Source organism: Argopecten irradians, unplaced genomic scaffold (genome assembly GCF_041381155.1).
Source record: "Argopecten irradians isolate NY unplaced genomic scaffold, Ai_NY scaffold_0305, whole genome shotgun sequence".
NCBI lineage: Eukaryota > Metazoa > Mollusca > Bivalvia > Pectinida > Pectinidae > Argopecten > Argopecten irradians.
Window position 1 is genome coordinate 34,249 of NW_027187772.1, and position 23,653 is coordinate 57,901.

The 23,653-nt window shown below is 35.7% G+C and overlaps 1 protein-coding gene across 1 annotated transcript; it reads left to right on the forward strand.

The window, feature by feature from the left end:
* Window positions 1–10,910: 10,910 nt before the first annotated feature.
* LOC138312401 (uncharacterized) lies at window positions 10,911–12,251 on the forward strand (the record flags this gene model as incomplete). Its single annotated transcript, XM_069253290.1, has 3 exons — window positions 10,911–10,980; window positions 11,457–11,573; window positions 12,159–12,251. Coding segments are annotated over exons 1-3 (280 nt in total), but the record flags the coding sequence as incomplete, so codon positions are not given.
* Window positions 12,252–23,653: the final 11,402 nt, after the last annotated feature.

Here is a 23,653-nt window from a genome sequence, read left to right on the forward strand (position 1 = left end):
GTCTGCAATTTTTTTTCTTCATTATTTCATACATTCGTGGTAAATACTGTAAATGTGAATGATTTAGAGAGTTTAATTTCGCGATTTGCACGTGTAACTATATTGCGATGTTGTTAATTTCGCGATAATTACGCCTGGTAATATTTGACACAAATAATAAGTTTGGGGAAATTTTTCCCACTCAGAAGGCCTCCTTGTAAATAACGTAAATGTCCATATTTACAGTATTTGATGAAATTGTTGTACTCTGTTAGAATTACAACGAGGGAGTTAAATTTGTACATTCTCGATACTCCAGGGGTTGCGATCACTTTCGATCTCTACACCTGGACTTTCTCATAGTGAAATTGAAGGCAGCTCAGGGGGGAAACATTTGACCAATCACAAGCTAGCAAAGATTTCATTTGAAGACTACAGAGAGAGTGACGCCTAAAATCAAAGCCACACAGTCAACCACAGTGTACCGTTATACGCCTCTTTTGATGTACATCAAATGATTAAAGCTGACAATGCAAGTTAAAAAAAATTACATTTGAGATGAAAAAATGAAATTTCTTTTTTCAAAATTTGTTTCTGAGACAGCCCATTGCGTTTCTAAGGACGGGCAGACGCCATTTTGTTTGAACTCAGCTTGGATACGAGACGCCTGCCGACCCCTATATAAAGCGCGTGAATCGACACACGTGCGCTCAGTCATGTACATTACATATACACCTAGCAGTTGTCCACTGTGTATCACCTACTGATACATAAACAAAACACCTTACCTGTAAATATGTGTAGGGCTGGTTTTAGCAAGCAAACATGTCAACTCTTCTAAGCTGTATTTAGAGGTTTCACAAATTTAACTTTTCATACAAATGAATAAAAATCCTGATAACAATCCGTCCACATATTTCCATGTATGCTATCGTACCCGATGTACTCGACTGGCCACTTGCACGTGACCACCTGCCCCGAACAAGTGACGCTTCCATATATAAACTACCAAAGGCACACACGTGTACATGTGCGTGTAATATCTAATATGTTGAAGTGTTTTATTTGCTCGTATTTGACATATTTTGGGATCTAGCTGACATTATTACTTCAATGAAACCTTGTCAGGTGAGTACAGTATTTATATTTGGTTTGACAATGTTATCTCCTATTAGAATTTCCGTGTCTGTTTACGTTTATAATCAAAATGGATCTCGCACGTGGAAAGAAAGTATGAATTCATGCATTACTTTTAATTTAACTGTATATATCTTTTTATGGTTCTTAGAAACTTTATTTGAGAAAACATTGAAAGTACTAAACCATTTTATTATCATTACGGCTTGTGTATATAGTACAGTAGATCTAGAGCCAGTCAGGTGTTAGTTGTTACACCTTGAAGAGCGAGCGTTCGACTGATTGCACGTGTGTGTGGTTCACGCGCTTTATATAGGGGTCGGTACCCTGTGTTGTATCCAAGCAGAGTTAAAACAAAATGGCGACTGCCCGTCCTTAGAAACGCAAGGGGTTGTCTCAGAACCGAATTTTGAAAAAAAAAATATTGAAAAAAAACTTTATTATTTTTTTTATTCTCAAATGTATATTTTTAGGTCATCTGACCCGAAGGGTCAGGATGACCTATTGTCATCATGCACCGTCCGTCGTCGTGCGCCGTGCGCCGTCCGCCGTGCGCCGTGCGTAAACTTTTTATTCAAACGACTTCTTCTCAAGAACCAGAAGGCCCAGGGTAGTCATATTTGGCGTGTAGGTTGCTAGGATGGAGGGCACCAAGTTTGTTCAAATGAATGACCTTGACCTTCATTCAAGGTCACAGGGGTCAAAAAGGCTAAAATTTTTAAACAACTTCTTCTCAAGAACCAGAAGGCCCAGGGTACTGATATTTGCCCTGTAGGATGCTGGGATGAAGGGCTACCAAGTTTGTTCAAATAAATGACCTTGACCTTCATTCAAGGTCACGAGGGTCAAATAGGCTAAAATCCTTTAAACAACTTCTTGTGAATAACTAAGAGGCCTAGAGACCTGATATTAGGCCTGTGGCATGCTGGGATGAAGGGCTACCAAGTTTGTTCAAATAAATGACCTTGACCTTCATTCAAGGTCACGACGGTCAAATAGGCTAAAATCTTTAAACAACTTCTTCTCAAGAACCAGAAGGCCCAGGGTACTGATATTGGGCCTGTGACATGCTTGGATGAAGGGCTACCAAGTTTGTTCAAATGAATGACCTTGACCTTCAATCAAGGTCACAGGGGTCAAAAAGGCTAAAATATCTTTAAACAACTTCTTCTCAAGAACCAGGAGGCCCAGGGTACTGATATTTGCCCTGTAGGATGCTGGGATGAAGGGCTACCAAGTTTGTTCAAATAAATGACCTTGACCTTCATTCAAGGTCACGAGGGTCAAAAAGGCTAAAATCTTTAAACAACTTCTTCTCAAGAACCAGAAGGCCCAGGGTACTGATATTTGCCCTGTAGGATGCTGGGATGAAGGGCTACCAAGTTTGTTCAAATAAATGACCTTGACCTTCATTCAAGGTCACGAGGGTCAAATAGGCTAAAATCTTTAAACGACTTCTTCTCAAGAACCAGAAGGCCCAGGGTACTGATATTGGGACTGTGACATGCTTGGATGAAGGGCTACCAAGTTTGTTCAAATAAATGACCTTGACCTTCCATTCAAGGTCACAGGGGTCAAATAGGCTAAAATCCTTTAAACAACTGCTTGTGAATAACTAAAAGGCCTAGAGACCTGATATTAGGCCTGTGGCATGTTTGAATGAAGGGCTACCAAGTTTGTTCAAATAAATGACCTTGACCTTCATTCAAGGTCACGAGGGTCAAAAAGGCTAAAATCTTTAAACAACTTCTTCTCAAGAACCAGAAGGCCCAGGGTACTGATATTTGCCCTGTAGGATGCTGGGGATGAAGTGCTACCAAGTTTGTTCAAATAAATGACCTTGACCTTCATTCAAGGTCACGAGGGTCAAATAGGCTAAAATCTTTAAACGACTTCTTCTCAAGAACCAGAAGGCCCAGGGTACTGATATTGGGACTGTGACATGCTTGGATGAAGGGCTACCAAGTTTGTTCAAATGAATGACCTTAACCTTCATTCAAGGTCACGGGGGTCAAATAGGCTTAAATCTTTAAACGACTTCTTCTCAAGAACCAGAAGGCCCAGGGTACTGATATTTGGCCTGTAGGATGCTGGGATGAAGGGCTACCAAGTTAGTTCAAATAAATGACCTTGACCTTCATTCAAGGTCACAGGGGTCAAATAGGCTAAAATCATTTAAACAAATTCTTGTGAATAACTCTGAGGCCTAGAGACCTGATATTAGGCCTGTGGCACGCTGGGATGAAGGGCTACCAATTTTGTCCAAATGAATGACCTTGATCTTCATTCAAGGTCACAGGGGTCAAATAGGCTAAAATCTTTAAATGAATTCTTCTTAAGAACCAGAAGGCCCAGGGTACTGATATTGGGCATGTAGCATGCTGGGATGAAGGACTACCAAGTTTGTTCAAATGAATTACCTTGACCTTCAATCAAGGTCACAGTGGTCAAATAGGCTAAAATCTTTAAACGATTATGTTGTATTGTACTAATAGTCAGATGACCGTTAAGGCCCATGGGCCTCTTGTTTTAATTGCATTGTCAGCTTTAAATTACATGTTCTATTCTGTTACCTCCAGTTTTACTATGAGATAGTCCAGGGTGTAGAGATCGTAAGTGATCGGAACCCCTGGAATATCGAGGATGACATTTTTAGTGCACTAGGCAAGACAGAGGTGGATGGCACATAGAGGTTTAGTGTAAAATATAGTACAGGGATGTACTGTAAGAACTGTACATGTATATGGTTTGGGCCCTTTTTTACCCCACCCCCACCCCCACCCCAATCAATCGGTTTTTTAAACTAAGGATTAAGAAATGTCCATTTAAAATAATGTATCCCTATGGTTTCTGGGCGAAGAACTTAGCAAGAAATGGCCAAAATTGACACAAATTCCACATGTTCATAATTTTTGCATATACAAGATGGTTACCATAGCAACGACGGCTGCAATAATACATAACTGAAAAATTTAATGAATTTAGGGGTCAAAAAGCGCCCAAACCATACATTTTATTCACCAACTGCACCAATTGCATTTTTGTTTCGGCATTGACGAAAAAGGGTGCAAACGGACCCCACTATGATTAGCCTAAAATTCTCTTAATATCGTCCCATAATATAGAAAATAACGTCGACATTTGTAACACTGCGGAACGATTTTAAGAGGAAAAGGTACCACAAAATATTTAAATTTGCGTTTTATTTGGAATATATCTCGCTAACGCAAAACGGTTATTGAAGAAGCGGTTTACAGTGGGTACTCTAAGACATTTGTGCTATATCTACCTACCATAAAAATCAATTCAAAGCAAGAATCCTTATAATTCATTTTACTATATATTTTCTTTTCAAAATTCCATATTAATTGGGAGACTATTTGTTTCAATGAAATCGTTACGCCTTTGTATCGGCCAATCAGAAGCGACGTTATGAATGGTTACGCTACTTTTTCATTTATGTGATGATACTTAATTTTTAAGCCGAATAAATGCTCGTTATCAGTGAGATCAAATTATATTTCAAGTCAATCAAACACACGCTAAGGCATGGTTATTGGAACAACGTTCATTATAATTTGCTTTTGAAAGAAAATCAGCTTTGTTTTCGAGACGTTTTATTTGGCTGAAAACTCTCGTCAATCTACAACTAGTGCGAGTTTAAGTATTCACCAACACTTAACCGTATCGTTGCATGTTCATGTAAAGGATTTAACCAGTGATATTTTGCAAGCCTATAACTCATTACTGTGCTGCAATTGAACAAAACTAACTTCATTAATTGTTGGTATGTACCCTGGCTTACTGTCAGTCTTACTTTGGATATGTTATTTGTGAAGCTGCTTGTAAATTTCAGTAAAATAAGAGAAAAATATATATTTCTGGATAAGACATAGAACTCGTGTGAATTGCATTGATGGCACCAAATAAGCATGCTATCGTGTTCAGTAGTGACAATGCCAGGTACTCCAACAGTTTGTTTGGCAAAATCGAACCAGCGAATAGCGCAGGAGCCTGTTGTTGTAAATGCAAATGGCTGCTTTAAATGGCGGATTACAAATATAGCATATAAGAAGACATTTTAATTGATACAAGTACTCTTATATACACTCTGAAGGTACTCTGAACATGACAAGAAGACTATTTACGAAAAAATAGTTAAAATATGGACTTTGAGGCTCTTTCCGGAAATTTGCATTTTTCGCCCCAAACAGATCGGTTGAACTATTTTTTTCGTGAAGAGTCTTCTTGTCATGTTCAGATTACCTTATGGTGTCTATAAGAACATTTGTATCAATTGAGATGGCTTCTTATATGCGATATTTGTGACCCGCCATTTAAAGCAGCCATTTGCATTTACAACAACAGGCTCCTGCGCTATTCGCTGGTTCGATTTTGTCAAACAAACTGTTGGAGTACCTGGCATAGTCACTACTGAACACGATAGCATGCTTATTTGGTGCCATCAATGCAATTCACACGAGTTCTATGTCTTCTCCATAAATATACATTTTTCTCATATTTTACTGAATTTTACAAGCAGCTTCACAAATTACATATCCACAGTAAGACTGACAGTTCGCCAGGGTATATACCAAAAATTAATGAAATTAGTTCTGTTCAGTTGCAGCACAGTAAAGAGTTTTAGGCTTGCAAAATATCACTGTTTAAAGCCTTTACATGAACCTTAAGTTATATATTACATGTAACACTACATAATGCTATTCCTTGAGAAATGGTGACCGGAAGTGATTCTCAGACCAGTTACGACATGGGGACAAACCGAGATACATTCACGTCAACTGTCGGTACGGCGATGGACTAAAACAGACACAGAAGCAGAGGAGCTTTACCAAAGAATCGAAAACATTTACGTATAGATTAAACACATTGTATACTTTAATGGACCAAACCTATATGGGGATATTTTGTGTTGAACTCCGTTTGTGAATATTTACTGCCGATTATGAATGCATTGATTAAAGGCTACAACATGCCTGCAACTGAATTCAGGTTTTGAAGTTTGAAAAAAAAAAAAAACCAGAACGACCTATCCCTGTAGACAACGGATTTATCATCTACTCAGATTTCCTGAACGAATTCGGATCTTCTGTTATACCAATTGATTCATAATGTAGTCCATTGGTAATACATCAGAGAACTGGAATATTTCTTCACAAATCGACGAACAGAACCAAAGTTTCCGTGATTCACACCTATCGACCTCGCGTTTGTATTTTATTTTAATCTTACAGTTCGTTGTATGTATACATTGAATTCTAGCATAAAGTTAAAATCGTGATATGTTTGAACCACAAAAATAACCGGTTACACGGTATCCACTGTTTTTATGTCTTTAATACATCATCGTATATTAAATTGGTTTCATTCCACAGCCATGTATCTAAGGATGAGGTGATAAATGTGATTATATAACCTACCCAATAAAATACACATCATAAATGTTTCATGTAATCATTATCTAAACAATCTCTGGTAATTATCATTTTAATTATCTAATGAGCTTAGGTTTGTCCACAAATACCGTTACTATCTAATGATACGGTGTTTGATATTAATATCTATCGTTTTGTTTCAAATAACAACACAAACATGCTTTATGCAATAATGATCAAAATCTGGCGATTATCATGTTCCATAAAACGATGTTAAGTTCAGCATTGATGTATTTTTTTTTATAAATATCATAACTCTCAATTTAGATGTTGACATTTATATGTTAGATACTTGTGTACTCATAACCAGAAACATGGGCTTAGCAATTTCACACATCAGATACGATAAATTATTAGCATGTTTACTACATGTTTTTGATATCATTTGTTATTGATTTTATTTAATTTTTTATAAAAAATTTGAATACATCATGACATTATCAAGTTTATTTCTAGAATTGATTTTAGGAACCTGAACTCTGATTTATGATTTTGTAATCATATAAACATGATGAGATTGGTCGAATGGGTGTTTACCTGGCTGAACAATACAGATAATGTACCTTACACAATCTTTTAGCTGGTTGGACAATACAGATAATGTACCTTACACAATCTTTAAGCTGGTTGGACAATACAGACAGCGTACCTTACACAATAGTTTACCTGGCTGGACAATGCAGATAATGTAACTTGCACTTTTTACCTGGCTCGACAAAACAGACAATAAACCTTCCACAGTATTTTACCTGGCTGGACAATGCAGACAATGTACCTTACACAATCTTTTACCTGGCTGGACAATGCAAATATGTACCATACACAATATTCTACCTGGTTTTAGAATCATGCTTTTATTTATTACTGATATTGACATCCTTAATAGGATGTATATTTTATTACTATAATTACTTATGTGATGAATAACTGTCAAACTAACTGACTATTTGAATTTAGCGAGTTAGTGATAATGTTTGAATTCGCGGATTTTGCACGCGCTATGTAACAATCGCTTTGACTGGCTTGGACATGTCAGATGATCATCAACGCAGGCTATAAAAGGTGGCACGGCAGACAATGTGAAAAATGAACGCTGCATCATATTGATATTGTCATTTGTTTTATATAATGCATATTCAAGCTACCCCATTCTGTAACAACATCTATTTAGCTTCATTAAAAAACAAAATGCGTCAGATTACAACGATTGTGTTTCTCAACGAATAGCAATATAGAAGCCAAGGAGTCTTACCACCTACACCAATTGATATATTTTTATTACCTTTTCCTGTTGCTTTGTTTTTACTGTCAAAATATTGACACTTCGGTAAACAAGCTAAACAATAGAACCAGCACTAAACAAAAAATTTGATAATTATATCCTCACATGAACAAAGTAATCGATATCACGTTATTCTGAGGTTTCATAAACATTTTATAAATCAGACATCCCCCGTTATACCATCTCCTGATGTACCACCAATCCCGCATACCGCCAAAAAAGTCCCCCGTTATACCATCCTCTGATGTACCACCAACCCTACACACCGCCACAAAAGTCCCCATCCCCTGATGTATCGCCATTCCAACATACCGTCACAGCTGTCCCCGTTATTCCGTCCCCTGATGTACGACCAACCCCACATACTGCCACAGTAGTCTCCCGTTATATTGTCTCCTGATATACCACCAACCCTTCATACCGCCAAAGTAGTTCCTCGTTAATCCCTACATAGATGTACCGCCAACAACACACACCGCCACAATAGTCTACCGTGATACCGTCCCCACATGTACCGCAACCCAACACACCGCCACAATTGCCTACTGTTATACCGTCCCTTGATATACCATCAACCCTTCATACCGCCACAGTAGTCTCCCGTTATATCGTCCCCTGATGTACCACCAATCCTTAAACCCTACACAGATGTACTGCCAACCCAACACACCGCCACAATAGTCTACCGTGATATCGTCCCAACATGAACTGCCAAACCAACATACCGCCACAATAGTCTACTGTTATACCGTCCCTTGATATACCACCAACCCTTCATACACCCACAGTAGTCTCCCGTTATACCGTCCCCATGATGTACCGCCAACCCCAAATACCGCCACAGTAGTCCCCCGTTATACCCTCCCCAGATGTACCGCCAACCCCACATACAAACTACAGTAGTCCCCCGTTATACCCTCCCCAGATGTACCGCAAACCCACATACCGCCGCCACAGTAGTTCCTCGTTATAACGTACAGATGTTCCGCCAACCCCACATACCACTACAGTAGTCTCCCGTTATACCCTCCCCAGATTGTACCGCCAACCCACATACCACTACAGTAGTCTCCCGTTACACCCTCCCCAGATGTACCGCCAACCCCACATACCGCCGCCACAGTAGTTCCCTGTTATACCCTCCCCAGATGAACTGCCAACCCCACATACCACTACAGTAGTCTTCCGTTACACCCTCCCCCATCCTCGACACACCAGGGGTTCCGATCACATAGCAAAACTGGAGGCAACCGGACAGAACAGGTAATTTAGTCCTTTGATGTACACCAAAAGAGCCGTATAACGGTACACTGTGGTTTACTGTGTGGCTTTGATGTTGGGCGTCGCTCTCTCTGTAGTCTTCAAAGGAAATCTTTGCAGGCCTGTGATTGGTCAGAAATTTTCTTCTGAACTGCCTACAGTTTTACTATGAGATAGTCCAGGGGTGGATATAACGACAGTTATGGTAACCCCTGGAGTATCGAGGATGACCCTCCCCAAATGTACCGCCAACCCCACAATACCGCCGCCACAGTAGTTCCCTGTTATACACTCCCCTGATGTACTACCAACCCCACATACCGCCGCCACAGTAGTTCCTCGTTATAACGTACAGATGTACTGCCGACCCCACATACCGCCGCCACAGTAGTTCCCTGTTATACCCTCCCCAGATGTACCGCCAACCCCACATACCGCCGCCGCCACATTAGTTCCTCGTTATAACGTACAGATATACCGCCAACCCCACATACCGCCGCCACAGTAGTTCCCTGTTATACCCTACCCCAGATGTACCGCCAACCCCACATACCGCCGCCACAGTAGTTTCCTCGTTATAACGTACAGATGTACCGCCAACCCCACATACCGCCGCCACATTAGTTCCTCGTTATAACGTACAGATGTACCGCCAACCCCACATACCGCCGCCACAGTAGTTCCCTGTTATACCCTCCCCAGATGTACCGCCAACCCACATACCGCCGCCACAGTAGTTCCCTGTTATACCCTCCCCAGATGTACCGCCAACCCCACATACAGCCGCCACAGTAGTTCCTCGTTATAACGTACAGATGTACCGCCAACCCCACATACCGCCTCCACAGTAGTTCCCTAATCCAGACGATGAATATCATATGTCTGATCATTAGTGAAGCTTTACAATGAGCGCACAGTCGTAATACTTATAAACAGACCTAGGCACTATTCTGATATCTCCAAATAATGCACGTAATACTGATCTTTGCATTAAAAGTAAAAATTAAAAGTTAACTAAAAGTAAAGTTAAAAACCTCGTTGAAATTAAAAAAAAAAAATAAATAAAAAAAACCCTGGTTTCTCGCGTCATTGGGGCTCTGTAACGGGACTTCCGATCACTAGCATATAGGGTTTGTATCTTCAAAGCGGCTGGTGTTTATAAAAGGTTCTTTTTTTTAGAAATGATAGATTATGCATTTTTTTAAAGGTGATATTTTCGCGATTTCGCGGTACATATCTATGTTCACGAAAATTTGATCCGCGAAATATTAAACAAAATGCATGAATCATTATATGTTCTGAATCCATATCGCAAAAATTCATAACTTATTTTTTTTATCGTTTTTTTTAAGTTCAAATCGCGAAATGTTTGACCCACATTAATAACCAACTACGCGGCATTCACCATTTTGTGTCTATAATAACTTCTCGTATATCTAATTGGTTCCATTCCACAGCCATGTATCTAAGGAGGAGGTATTTGATGTGATGATATAACCTAACCAATAACTACTTTGATTATCTAATGTCCAGGTGGTCAGTATTAGTATATATCCTTTTGTTTCCAAATACCAATACACATGCTTCGTGCAATAATAACCAAAATCAATTCTGGCGTTTATCGCGCTCCATACAATGCTGTTAAAAGCCAACTCGTCCGAAACATTTTTTTAAGTGACATGTCACTCAGAAAGTTGTCGTGTATTGGTAACACATATTGTGCATGGTTACTTATCATAATTCATTCAAATGATATAACACATGTAACACATGACATTGCTATTCGATGATAAATAATGACTGGAAGTACTTCTCAGATCAGTTACTACGTGGGCACAAACCGAGATACATCCACGTCAACTGTCGGTACGGTGATGGACTAAACCAGACACATGCACAGAGATTCATCAAAGAATCGAAAACTTTAACGCAGAGATAAAACACATTGTATACGTTAGCAGATGGACTAAAACTATATGGGGATATTTGTGTTGAACTCCGTTTGTAAATATTGGCTGCCGATTATGGATGCATATATTAAAGGCTACAACAAGTCTACTACTGATTTCATGTTTTGAAGTTTGAAAAAAATAACTGAACGACTGATCCCTGTAGACAACGGATTGACCAACGACTTGGATTATCGGAATGAATTCTGATCTTCTGTTTTGATACCGATTGGTTTATAATGCAGTTTATTTATAATACTTCAGAACACTGGAATATTTCCTCACAAATTGACGAACAAAACAAAAGTGATACACATCTGCCTATGTTACAGCTGAAAAATTTTCTCTCACATTATAAGCTAGTTTATGGAGTGATCATCCCGATCATTGTAGTAATCGGATGTCTAGGCAACGTTTTGACTGCCATTGTTCTTTGGAGTAAAGAAATTGCATCACCAACAAACTTGCTTCTTCGTGCTTTGGTCGTGTCGGATATTGTCCTTATCACTAGTTATTTTTTCTTATTCCCTGGTCTGGTAATCAATGTTGAACAAACAAATCTAATATGGCCACAAGGAGCTGGAATTGCCCATTTCTATATTTTTACATCAGAACTGATCAATATATACATCACCATATTTGTGACGGTAGAGAGATATGCAGCAATATGTCACGCTTTAAAATATGCTCATCTTTACAGCAGACGGAAGATAATGGCTTCTATTTACAGTGTCATCGTGTTTTCAATATTATATAGCCTGCCCCAGTTGTTTGCATGTAATGATTGTGGTATTCTTCCATTAACGGACTTTGGAAAAAGCTATTTCTACCGAACAATATATTTTGTGTGGATGCATGGTATTGTATATATTGTAATTCCGTTAACTGTGTTGTTGTACTTGAACGTCATGATTGTAAGAGAGGTCAAACGGATGAATAATCGTCAAGAGCATTTAGGTAGAGAAATGAGAGAGAAAATCAATATCACCAAAACAGTGGTTCTAATTGTTTGTGCGTTCACATTCGTACAAACTCTTAGATTTATATGTCTTATTGTTAAGAACTTGGCGTTTCTAAGTTATTATGTTCTTATAGTTCCTTTTTTTGATATATTGAACTCTAGCACAAACTTTCTCATTTATGTCTTAGTTGGAAGGAAATTCAGACAGAAGTTTTTGTCTTTATTTTGTAAATGTTTTTGTTTTCAAAACCCTTTAAAAGCATTTCGCATTGATGTATCAAACACTTTATCGTAGCATTTTAAGCTTCTATCAAGTTACAATATTTTAGAAATTCTCTCATAATTAATGTAACTAATATTTTGTATAAATATTACATTTTGGTACCTCACCCTTTCACTCATTTAGGGTGGTAGTCTCACTTTTATTTAGTTTTAAAATTTTCCTGTAGTTCAATATTTTTCATATTTGAATTATGAAGTTAATATGTTGTTATGCATCTTCTGTCAAAATTTCGAAGAAATTGAACCATCTATTTTTTCTAAATAAATATTCAAATTTGCCATTTTTGAGTAGATTCTGCACATGAAAAAACAGCATTAGTCTGTACTAAACCCGCCCTGTAAATAAAAATAATTAACAAAATGTTCTACGATATATATATTGTTTAATTGACGTGATATGTATCAATCCTTTTGAAAAAAAAAAATGCTTTACTTCTCGTCATAATTAATTTCTAGTGATCATTTTTGGAGGAAATTAAGTAAAAAAGACGCAAGTAAATTACTTAAAACATTCTCACCAAAATGAAAATATATCAAAATTGTGAAGTTCAATTTTTATAGAAAAATAACACACTAAAAAGTGACAAAGTTACTTATAATCAATCAATTTTCAAGAAAACTGAACCACAATTTGTCAAGGTAGAGCATTTTTAGTACCAAAAAACCTTTATTTTTCATTGAAAAAGACGGGATTCACAATAGAGTTATCTCCCCTATTATATATATTTTTATACATTCACTGCAGAATGTTCTGTTACAATATAGCCTAGATGTCAATAGTTTTAGTTTTAAAATGATTAACAATGTTTAATCAATATATATTTACCATAAAATAGCAATTTAAGATTGAATAGATTATTTATGTTGTTATTTTTAAAACTTATAAAATAATTTATTCATAAATTCAAACTTCAGAAAAGGGGGTATTAATCAAATCGCGGTCATTCAAATGCTTGAAGCACTGTCATAACTCAAGCGTCTGTATGAAAACATCATGATCTGTCTCCCTTACTATGAGACTACATTCTTAAGGTAGGTCCATACTTTTGAAAATCGCGCCAATTCATATGACGCTATACCGGAAGTTGCGGAGGTTGTTTTGAATTCCAGAATGGTTTCCGATACGCCACGACATCACATAGCTTATTATCTTATTTCATTAGGTTGTAAAATTCGTCCTAACATAATGAAAATTGGAATGTTTAAAAGTCATTTAAATAAATCAAATAAAAGCAGTGAAGTGAAAATTAATATCCTATCTCTTGAAGTTTTATGCGGTCACTGTCGTAAAAATGGGAAGAGGGATTTTATAACACTCCGGATAGTGCCGTTTCGTCGCTATATTAAATCATAAGAGAGGGACCCGGGTCCCTACCGATATAGATCCGCAACTTCTGAAAGAAATCGCGAAACGGATTTCCCTTTAAAACACACCTACAATTTTGGAAGAAAAATCATAACAATAAAAAACAGACATAAAGACTAGATATAATTCTCACTAAAACCGTATGAAACTGATGGTGAATGCGAGTTTTTGCCGGCATGATATTTCAAAACATAATTCAATTTTATTAACCATCTTAGCAACTGGATGAACAATGGTAGGGTTGGGGTTGCGAGTTAACAAATACATTCAAGCTTACAAAATTGTGAAATTTTGATCGAGGACCTCGTGTTTTTATATGATATTTGAAAAACATATTACCTTGGGCATATCATATACAAATATTATGAAATTGACATGGGTTTTCATTTCCTTTTTGGCCTATTCATTGATTTTTTACGGGCGAAAATATGGGCAAAACATGATAATTTCGTATAGAAACGGTCCTGGGAAATAACAAAAATTAGTTAGCATTTGTAAAAATAAAATAGTTTTGTATATTGTTCTATCGTAAGAAATTTAGGACAAAAAATCAACAGGATCGAGACTACATTCACCCTAATATTACAGAAAACATAATTTTATGAATTTTTCTATTTTCGGTCAGCAAATTTGCAGGGATGGTATATTTCAAGCTCAAATATCTCAAAAAGTAGTTCGAGAACAACCATTTATCTTTATAGATTGGAAATCTACATGAAAAATGCAAGAAAATAAGACCTGTTAGAAAAAAATGACATGGGTTTTCCCAAAAGTATGGAGCTACCTTAATAGCATTGATTGATTCGATCATGGACGATTATATTCAACATGATAAAGAAATATATCATTCAACAATCCATTATTCTTTTATTGCCTATTTTTTTCTGTCAATTTCACCACACACATCATTATTTTACATGCAACAATTTTTAATTTAAAAAAAAGTTAAATAAAACGATTGACCATATTTCATTAGCTATTAAGATGTTAGTTTAAGGCCTATATCAAAACAATCATAATGATTGCAGGATTTGTTTTTAATGTTATGTCAGTAAATTATCTGCATTAATTTTCAGTTGTTTTTGATCTCGCTCACTACAGAATCCGCGTTTGTTATAATGGAATCGTTAATTTAGTTTTTTTTTATTTTGTTCCAAATTAATTTATTGAAAAAACAATTGCTAAAAAGATGATATTGTGTTTCTTCTTCGGTCTTACAAAGACCATATAGACCATTTGATTCTTGCATTAATTTAAGTTTATATTCAGTCGTTAAAATTCTATAACTTCTCCATTGGAAATCCTTAATTTTTCTACGATTATTTTAGCCAGATTGCATTCCAATTAAACATATTTTCTCATTCCATTTTTTGATGGATTTTAATTTATTACCATCAGAATATTGTTTTTATATTTAACATCTAGGTCATCTGAAATTTAAAAAAAAGTTCATTATCATTTCCATTAATGTTTCGCAGTATGGTTTTCCATCGGGAAGTTATTGCCCTTCTGGTTTTTGCAAATTTCGAGGATATCTACACAAAAAGAACAAACATTTTTTTGCGTTCAGATAGGGGATAGACCGGCAAGTAGATTCGACAATTTTTGTTTACACTGTTTGAAATACTTCTCTGCCTCATATTTTCTACTTCAAGTAATTATTATCCTATAAAGACATATGTTTGAAACAACCGTTAAAGATGCTCCACCGCTAACAAATGGTATTTTGTCACTATCATAAACAACAAAAGACCATTTTATTTTTTCTTCAGTTACACAAGTTACTTACTTTACACCATTACCACCATTGAAAAGTTTGAGCTTCTGATTTTGCTTTAAGTTAAAACTATGAAAAATGATTAATTGCATCCCGAAAAAAATTCGGTGACACTATATGCTATGTGGAATGAAGTACTGACTGCACATGCACCAAAGGCAAGACAAATTAGTTTATATAATTTTTTGTGTTAATTAGACATATTTTACACGATTTAACGCCAATAATTGTTCAAATGATGAATATCATATATACCCTGTCGGCGGTGGAGCATCTTTAATATTGTTTCTTTTACGTATATTATAATATATACTGTTATATGAACTATGAATTGGAGGAACAGAATTTAAAAAAATCACAACATACTTTTAACTAGATTACTATTTTTGCGCAAGGAATGCACTATATTATTGGCCACAATTTAAATGCATTTTAACTGTCTCGACTGTTCCACGAATGGTTCGTACTTTGTCTCATAGGTATTCGTCAATATTTTCCGTGATATTTTTATTTGATATATGAATAATTCCGTTCTGTGATTTGATAATGCGGGCTTTCTGATGATTCGTTTATAAATTTGCGAGCTATAGAAAATAAATGAAATTAATGCGAGAAGTCGAACAGGTTCAATTTTTATCAAGAAATGAAGGCATACTTCTATTATTTGCAATTGTCCATCATCAAAGCACATCCACCAGAAATTGTATAGCCCCTCTAATATTATTTATCAATTACATAGTATTTTCATCTGTCATTACTCAGAATTGCTTGTAAATAACCCCCACATATTCCTCTCCCGTCGTACTATTTCTGTGTGGAGAATTTCCTAAGTTTTTTGTATGTGGGAGGTGCACTCTAGAGTCACACTCACTACATATACATACAACAGACAGCCTGGGTACACTATCCGTATATTGTAATCTATAATAAAATTGAGAATCTGATAACAAATTGTTAACCAGCGTGGTTTGATCGTAAGAAATAAAGGAACTAAATTTTAAATATTTGTAACGCTATTTTTCTTTTTTTCTTGGAAAATACATTTGTTATTTTGTTTTTTAACAATAAATAAAAGGGATCCTGTTGCCTGTCGTTTTTATTCTTCAACAAAACATGCTTTATTTCATTTGCCTTACTCTTGAAAATTAACAGAAGACGTTGATTAATGATTATGGTAGTTTGAGTTTTTTTCTTCGTATGGATATGGCTTCATCAATTGTTACATCTGTGAACTTTATTTAAACCAAGATGTAAATACTTATCGAATTGGGGCCGAGACGGTCATGCTGGTTACGATGCCCCGACATATTACCACTAACCCTCCAGTTAGATTAACATCATATTAAAAGCCATTGGAGGACAGCTTTAATGGTTCAGCACAGCCGGAGTACCCGGAGATAAACCTGGCTTTGAAATGACCCCATGATGACATAGAACAACATATTTCATGTCGTCGTTATTGGCCATGTACAACACATTGGGATGAATGGATTCAGGTCTGGCCTGTCCTCGGCGTAGCAGAGCTAAGACCGTTACAAATGTGAGAGCTCTACTTGTTAGTGAATTGAAATCCCGTCCCCTTGCACTTGTTTTCACCGTTAGGACCCGGAATCAAATCCTACTATGGGCCATGGGCTAGGAGGGTCCCACATGCACCCCCCTCCCCCAAACCTCCGAACCAATATTTTTCTTAACCCTTATGATCCACTGATCACAAATCAAAATGTTAACATTGCATAAATTGGGATGAACTTCCGGATATGACGTCATCAAGATGGCCGCCATCTCGAATTTTACTAAAAAATGAAAAATAGTCAAAACATTGACATTTTTCAACCGAAGTAGACAAATGAGGTATCAAAATGACCACAATAGAATAACAAATACATATCAGGACCAAATAATCCAATATATGTAGTGATTTTTACGCAGGAAATGACAAAATAGGATTTTAAGCTCAAAAATGGTAATTTTTAAGTAAATTTTTCATATTTTGCTTGACGCAGCAAAAATGTTTTACAATAGCAAACTATTATTTCTAAACAGTTTTTTGTCCACTTATAAATCAGTTTAACCAGCAAAAAAAAAAAAAAAAAAAAAAATCTATGTTAACATTGTATAAGTTCCGGTTATGACGTCATCAAGATGGCCGCCATATCGAATTTCACTAAAAAATGAAATGAAATTAGCCATAACATTGCCATTTTTCCACTGAAAAAGACAAATGAGGTATCAATATGATCACATTAGAACAAAAATACATATCAGGACCGAATAATCCAAATACATTTAGCGATTTGTACGTAGGAAATGAAAAAATAAGATTTTAAGCTCAAAAATGATAACTTTTCAACAAATTTTTCATATTTGTCTTCACGCAGCAAAAATGTTTCCCAACAATTTTCATTGATCGTAATCAGTTATTTGATCTCTTTTCATATCAATAAAAACAACAACAAGAATATATAGAAATGCAAAAGACAATTATTGTTATACCCTCATTAGGTTTACAAAACATCACCAGGTGCGTATAATGGGCATATCAATGTTATTTTTTTCCAAACCGCCGACACTACAGTTTCCTGGTGTCTTAGAATTTCCTGAATATAACATCGACTATTGAAAATGTATATCTTAACAAATTTGAATTTAAAGTTGGCTGAATATTTAAGTGGGACTTCATAATAATTCATTTTTATGTTTTAAATATTGTAGACTAATAGCGTCTCAAACTGAATTATTACAGCAAAACGCCAACTAATAGCTATATGGTATCAAATTAAAACTGAGGTAATTCTGTCATTCCGTAAATACCATGACACTTTCCGAAACGTTTTGTGCCTTTTAGAATGAGCACATCCAGTGTTATTTCCTGTGTATAACGTAAGGAAATGTCAGATGGCTACTTAACAGTGTCAAATATTTCTTTCACTGGTTCTTTGTCTTCGATGGCGATGAGCTGATGAGCTGATGTGATATTACATTACCGGGTTGCCATCGTGGTTGTAACATGTCAACCGTCCATGGCCAGAGTTAACATAAGAAACATCGGTTTCAGGGATGTGGGAGCTCTTCCTGTTTCCAACCTAGTGATTCACATATCGTATATGATGTTCCAGACTTCCCCGGCAGATCACCAGATCCATATTCTGCAAAGGGTTGAGCTGGTTCTCCTGGATTCGTATGAAGCACAATTCCTCATTCTCGTGAACCTTCAGTGACCATAGATGACACAGGTGGATTCTTTGAGGTCATAAATGAGGTCTGCAGTGAAGTTCCACTATTTACCAAGTCTGGAAAGCACTGTAGAGAACTTTTTTTCTGGAGAGTCTTGAAAGTGAGAAAAGTCAAACCAATGAAAAACATTTACATTTATGGCCTCATTAATGACCTCGATGATATCACCTGTGCCATTTATGGTCGCACGAGGGTCAACGAGATTGATGAATGGTTCTAAGGAGAACCAATTACACCATTCGAATAATGTGGATCTGGTGTAGTTTCCATTATGCCGGAGAAGTCTGAAACAGCATATACGATATGTTAGAATCTGAGGGAGATCCCACATCTCCTGTTGTTCCTGATATGAACTCTGACCATGGATGGGTCATTAAAGATGACAGACTAGAACAGCACTGGTAATGTAGTGTCACATCAGCTCATCGACATTGAAGACGACGCTCTGGCTTTCGACGAATTTGATACTGATATCTCGATTATTCTGATGACTTGGACTACCAGCTACCAAACATGCTGAGCCTCTTCAGTGGATGGAGCAGCGAGGCAAGAAAGCACGCACAATGATAATGGTTATCTGACACTGTAGTAACCAATCCTGATATGTATTTGTTGTTCTATTGTGGTCATTTTGATACCTCATTTGTCTACTTCGGTTGAAAAATGTCAATGTTTTGACTATTTTTCATTTTTCAGTAAAATTCGAGATGGCGGCCATCTTGATGACGTCATAACCGGAAGTTCATCCCAACTTATGCAATTTTAACATTTTGATTTGTGATCAGTGGGTCATAAGGGTTAAGAACAATATTGGTTCGGAGGTTTGGGGGGGCATGTGGGACCCTCCTAGCCCATGGCCTACTAAGACTACAAGCAAAACACTATTAACAAATATTTCCGTGTATTGCGGTAAGCCTAAACGACTTCGCCATTACTTTACACCAAAAGAACAATAGCGGTCAATAGAGATACCAACCAAATCACTACCGTAACCGCGCTGAAGACTCATTAAGGAAAATGGTAACATCGGGTAAAAGCACAACAGAAAATATTATTAGAAATAACTATTTATAACTATTGATCGGAACTTGTAGGTTAGTGATACATACAAATGTTTACAAAACATTTATCCAGTGGCACAGCCAAGTTTACGTTTCCTAAAAACATTGTTCGACTATTTTAATCGTGTCTTAAATATGCTCCACCGCTGACGTATAGAATTGTTACTAACACTTTGGCTTACATTCAACCGGAAATCAGGTTTATTTCTATCTCTGATTCAACTAATAATCAAATTATAATTTTGAATAATTTTAACACTTTATGGATACGTAATTGAGAATTTAATTGAAATCAATACAATTGAATATATCACGATATATGTTTTTGCAAACCATTTATCTACATGTATCCTTCGGTAGAGTAACGTTATATACCATACATTCTTGAGCAATACCCTACTGGTTATTGTTAAATTAATTTGATATTGATTTTTCAGAGTATAATGAGATTAAAAGGTATAAGGTTAAAAAATTTTAACAACATGTATTTTAAATCTTGATTAGAAAAAAGTTTTCCGCAAGTGACGTCGTGCACCTCAAAGTCATATTCCAATAAAATATTATTTAAGTTCTCTGATATTAAAAGATTCCAGTAAAATGAATAGCAATTGTTCATATTACTGTAAAAAAATGGAAGGCAAAATTACAATCAATATTTTTCCTACCACAGTACTTCGTGTTATTTTACGCTCCGACCATTGTACATGTATAAATGTACTGGGAGTTGGATAAATAAATTGATATTCCACTAATACTGTGAAACCATTTTATTCCGTTGGTTGAATTATCGAATTGAATTTGTCATTAAAGTTTTTATTAGAGTACAGGTATTCCATACAAAACATATTAAAAGTAATAAAAAAACAACAATTCACGAATTATTTTTATTGTGAGTTTTTTTGCTTTTTTGAAAACTATTTACTACTCGTAGTTGTCAAAACATGTTCATTGAATCGTTACAAACACGTCAACAATACCCTTTGTTAGTCACACAATGTAATAGGCCACGGAAGATTCCACGGATTCAAAGGCCAACAAAATCGTGAAATGTCGTCCACCAGGTAAAGTGAATATATTGAATATAATTGATTTTAGAATATTTCGTACTTTTTATATAGTACGTGTCATTCAACATGTGGCACTTGTTCCGTAGTCACGCATGTGTGCTACTTTTCCATGTTTCCTTGCGTTTTACTGGGTCACTTTATATAGATTCAGATATATTATTATATCCTCGTAACATTGTGTTATTGGTGTGTGAATATCATCACTAACAGTTTAACCGTTAATGATTGGAATTATCCATTGCATTTATGATCAAAAGCAAAAATAAATAATTTTCTGCAAAAATCACAATTATATATATACTTGAGAACGAATGCCAATGAAGTGTATGTTTAAAAAAAAATGTATAACAGTGACATTACTACCATACCTAACATCATATTAATGAATATTCGAACACTACTAATATACGGGCCAAACACTATATAACAACTTTGTCGTGTATTACGGTAAACCTAAACCACTAGACCATTACTTTACTCTAAACAACTACATAGATCAATATATAGGTCAACATAGATGCCAACCCAATCACTACCGCAATGAGGACTCTTAAAGGAAAGTATTCAAAGCGTTGCCTGGTATATAATGATAATCGGGATGATTTTCCATACATGAAATATACTGGTGGGACAAGTGTCATAAGAGGGAAATATGTATAACGGAAACTTTGGTTTTCTCCGGTAATTGCAAATTGTAAACCATAATACCTTATTTACTCTGGAACAACTTATGGTCATATCAATGACAACAGATCAATTCTATTAGAAATACCAATTCGATAGGACGTTCCAGAGTTGTGATATAATCACCGTAGTTTACGGAACATTTGTCGAGTGGCACAACCATGTCTATGTCTTCACAGAACTTTTTCAGTTTGTTTATCTTCAAACATTGTTCGACTATTTAAATGAAATGATAAATTATGCATCTTTTTCCAAAAGGATGATATTTTTCCAAAAGGATGATGTTTTTTTCGTGATTTCGGGACATCGTTTTATACAACATCGTCAAATCCATTCTAAATTCATGTTCATAACCGCAATAATTAAATTCCTCGTTTTCGGTAAAAATCGTGGTTTACTTCTCGTATACGAAATTGTTTTCATTCCACAGACTGTATCTAATGATGGAACATTTGATATGATTTTATAACCTAAGCAATAAAATAACGCTTCATAAATGTTTCATGCAATCGTTATCTAAACAATCTCTGGCAATTATCATTTTAATTATCTAATGAGCTTAGTGTATCCACAACTACCGTTACTATCTAATGATACGGTGTTTTTTTCAATATCTATCGTTTTGTTTCAAATAACAACACAAACATGCTTTATGCAATAATGATCAAAATCTGGCGATTATCATGTTCCATACAACGATGTTAAGTTCAGCATTGATGTATTTTTTGTATAAATATCATAACTCTCAATTTAGATGTTGACATTTATATGTTAGATGATGCACGTTAGAGACAACCCATGATTCCTAGAGCTAGGACTCATGGATAGGGCCTCCATTTTAGAGCATAGCTGTTTCGCCATTTGAAACAAGTTGTGACTGAATGAGCATTTATTTTCTCGGCTATGACATTCATGCTTAGAAAATATGAACTTTGTTAATCATTCAAATTAATTATTATTTAATATTTAAATTTTATATTTATTTAATAACCACCAAAAGTTACCAACATTTAGATAATAAGAAAACTTACAATGCATAGGTTTTAATTTTACACATAAAAAATAAGATTTCAAAATGAAATTTGACAGTAATGTTATCAGTGCAGTAAAATAAGTACGGATGGTCAGGCCATATGGTTTACAATTTCTTTTCGCATTTTCACAATGGTAAAAGTAATTACAAAATTATTTCTGTAAGTATATGTCTGTCTAAAAATACATAAGGTATAGAAATAAGAGCTTTAATAATGCATATATTCTGTGATATAACTAATGTTTATAAGAAATCATACAGGCTTGTCTCTGTGCCTTTGAATGATTCTCACAGTTTCTTTCATGAAACCGTGTAGTTTTCATTTCAACAAATTTTATTGCAAATAACATGCAAATGGATTTGGCAACAGGCAAAGCCTATATTAGCCATCTCCAAACAAATCCGGTATAGTACAATTATCGACAAAATATTTTAACATTTAACATTACATTATGAATGAATATTATTATTAGTGTATCTCCCCAACCTTTCACCGTAGAAAAATTAATGAATATATATTCTTTTCTTCATCACAATTGTCACAGCCATGAAGAGAAGAGTTTTTGGGAAAACCGTGTGGTTTTCAATGGATTACTGATGAAAAAAAAACATGTCGATTTTTGCCCAGTTATGACACACATGACTTCAAACATACGAATGATTCCTTCATGGAGATTCCAGTGACGCCAAATTATACTGAAAATTTTACCATTTTCACTATTCATTCGTTTGATGTAGATTGCGAACGAAAAATATGGTGACATGAACTATATTTGAATCAAATATTTTTCTCGTTTAAATGTTTTTCTCTGGAAAAAGGTAGAGAGTATTAATCCAAGATTGGGAACCACATAGACTGAAAACTAACTTATTGATATGTCATCTGGAACCATGTGCCGACTTTAGTTTAAGGTTGACATCGATTTGTGGAAAAAAAAGTAAGACCGAAAGTGCAGCTGCTGGATTGTACCACAATAACTCTTGCGCGTGGCTATGGATAACTTGACAGTTTTGAAATATCGAGTTACACTGAGAGGAGGGATTTGAAAGTAGGAAGCCGAAGTATAAAGGATAGGTAGAAGATATCAATATCCTAGAATGTCGGAATTGGTGTTCCTGCTT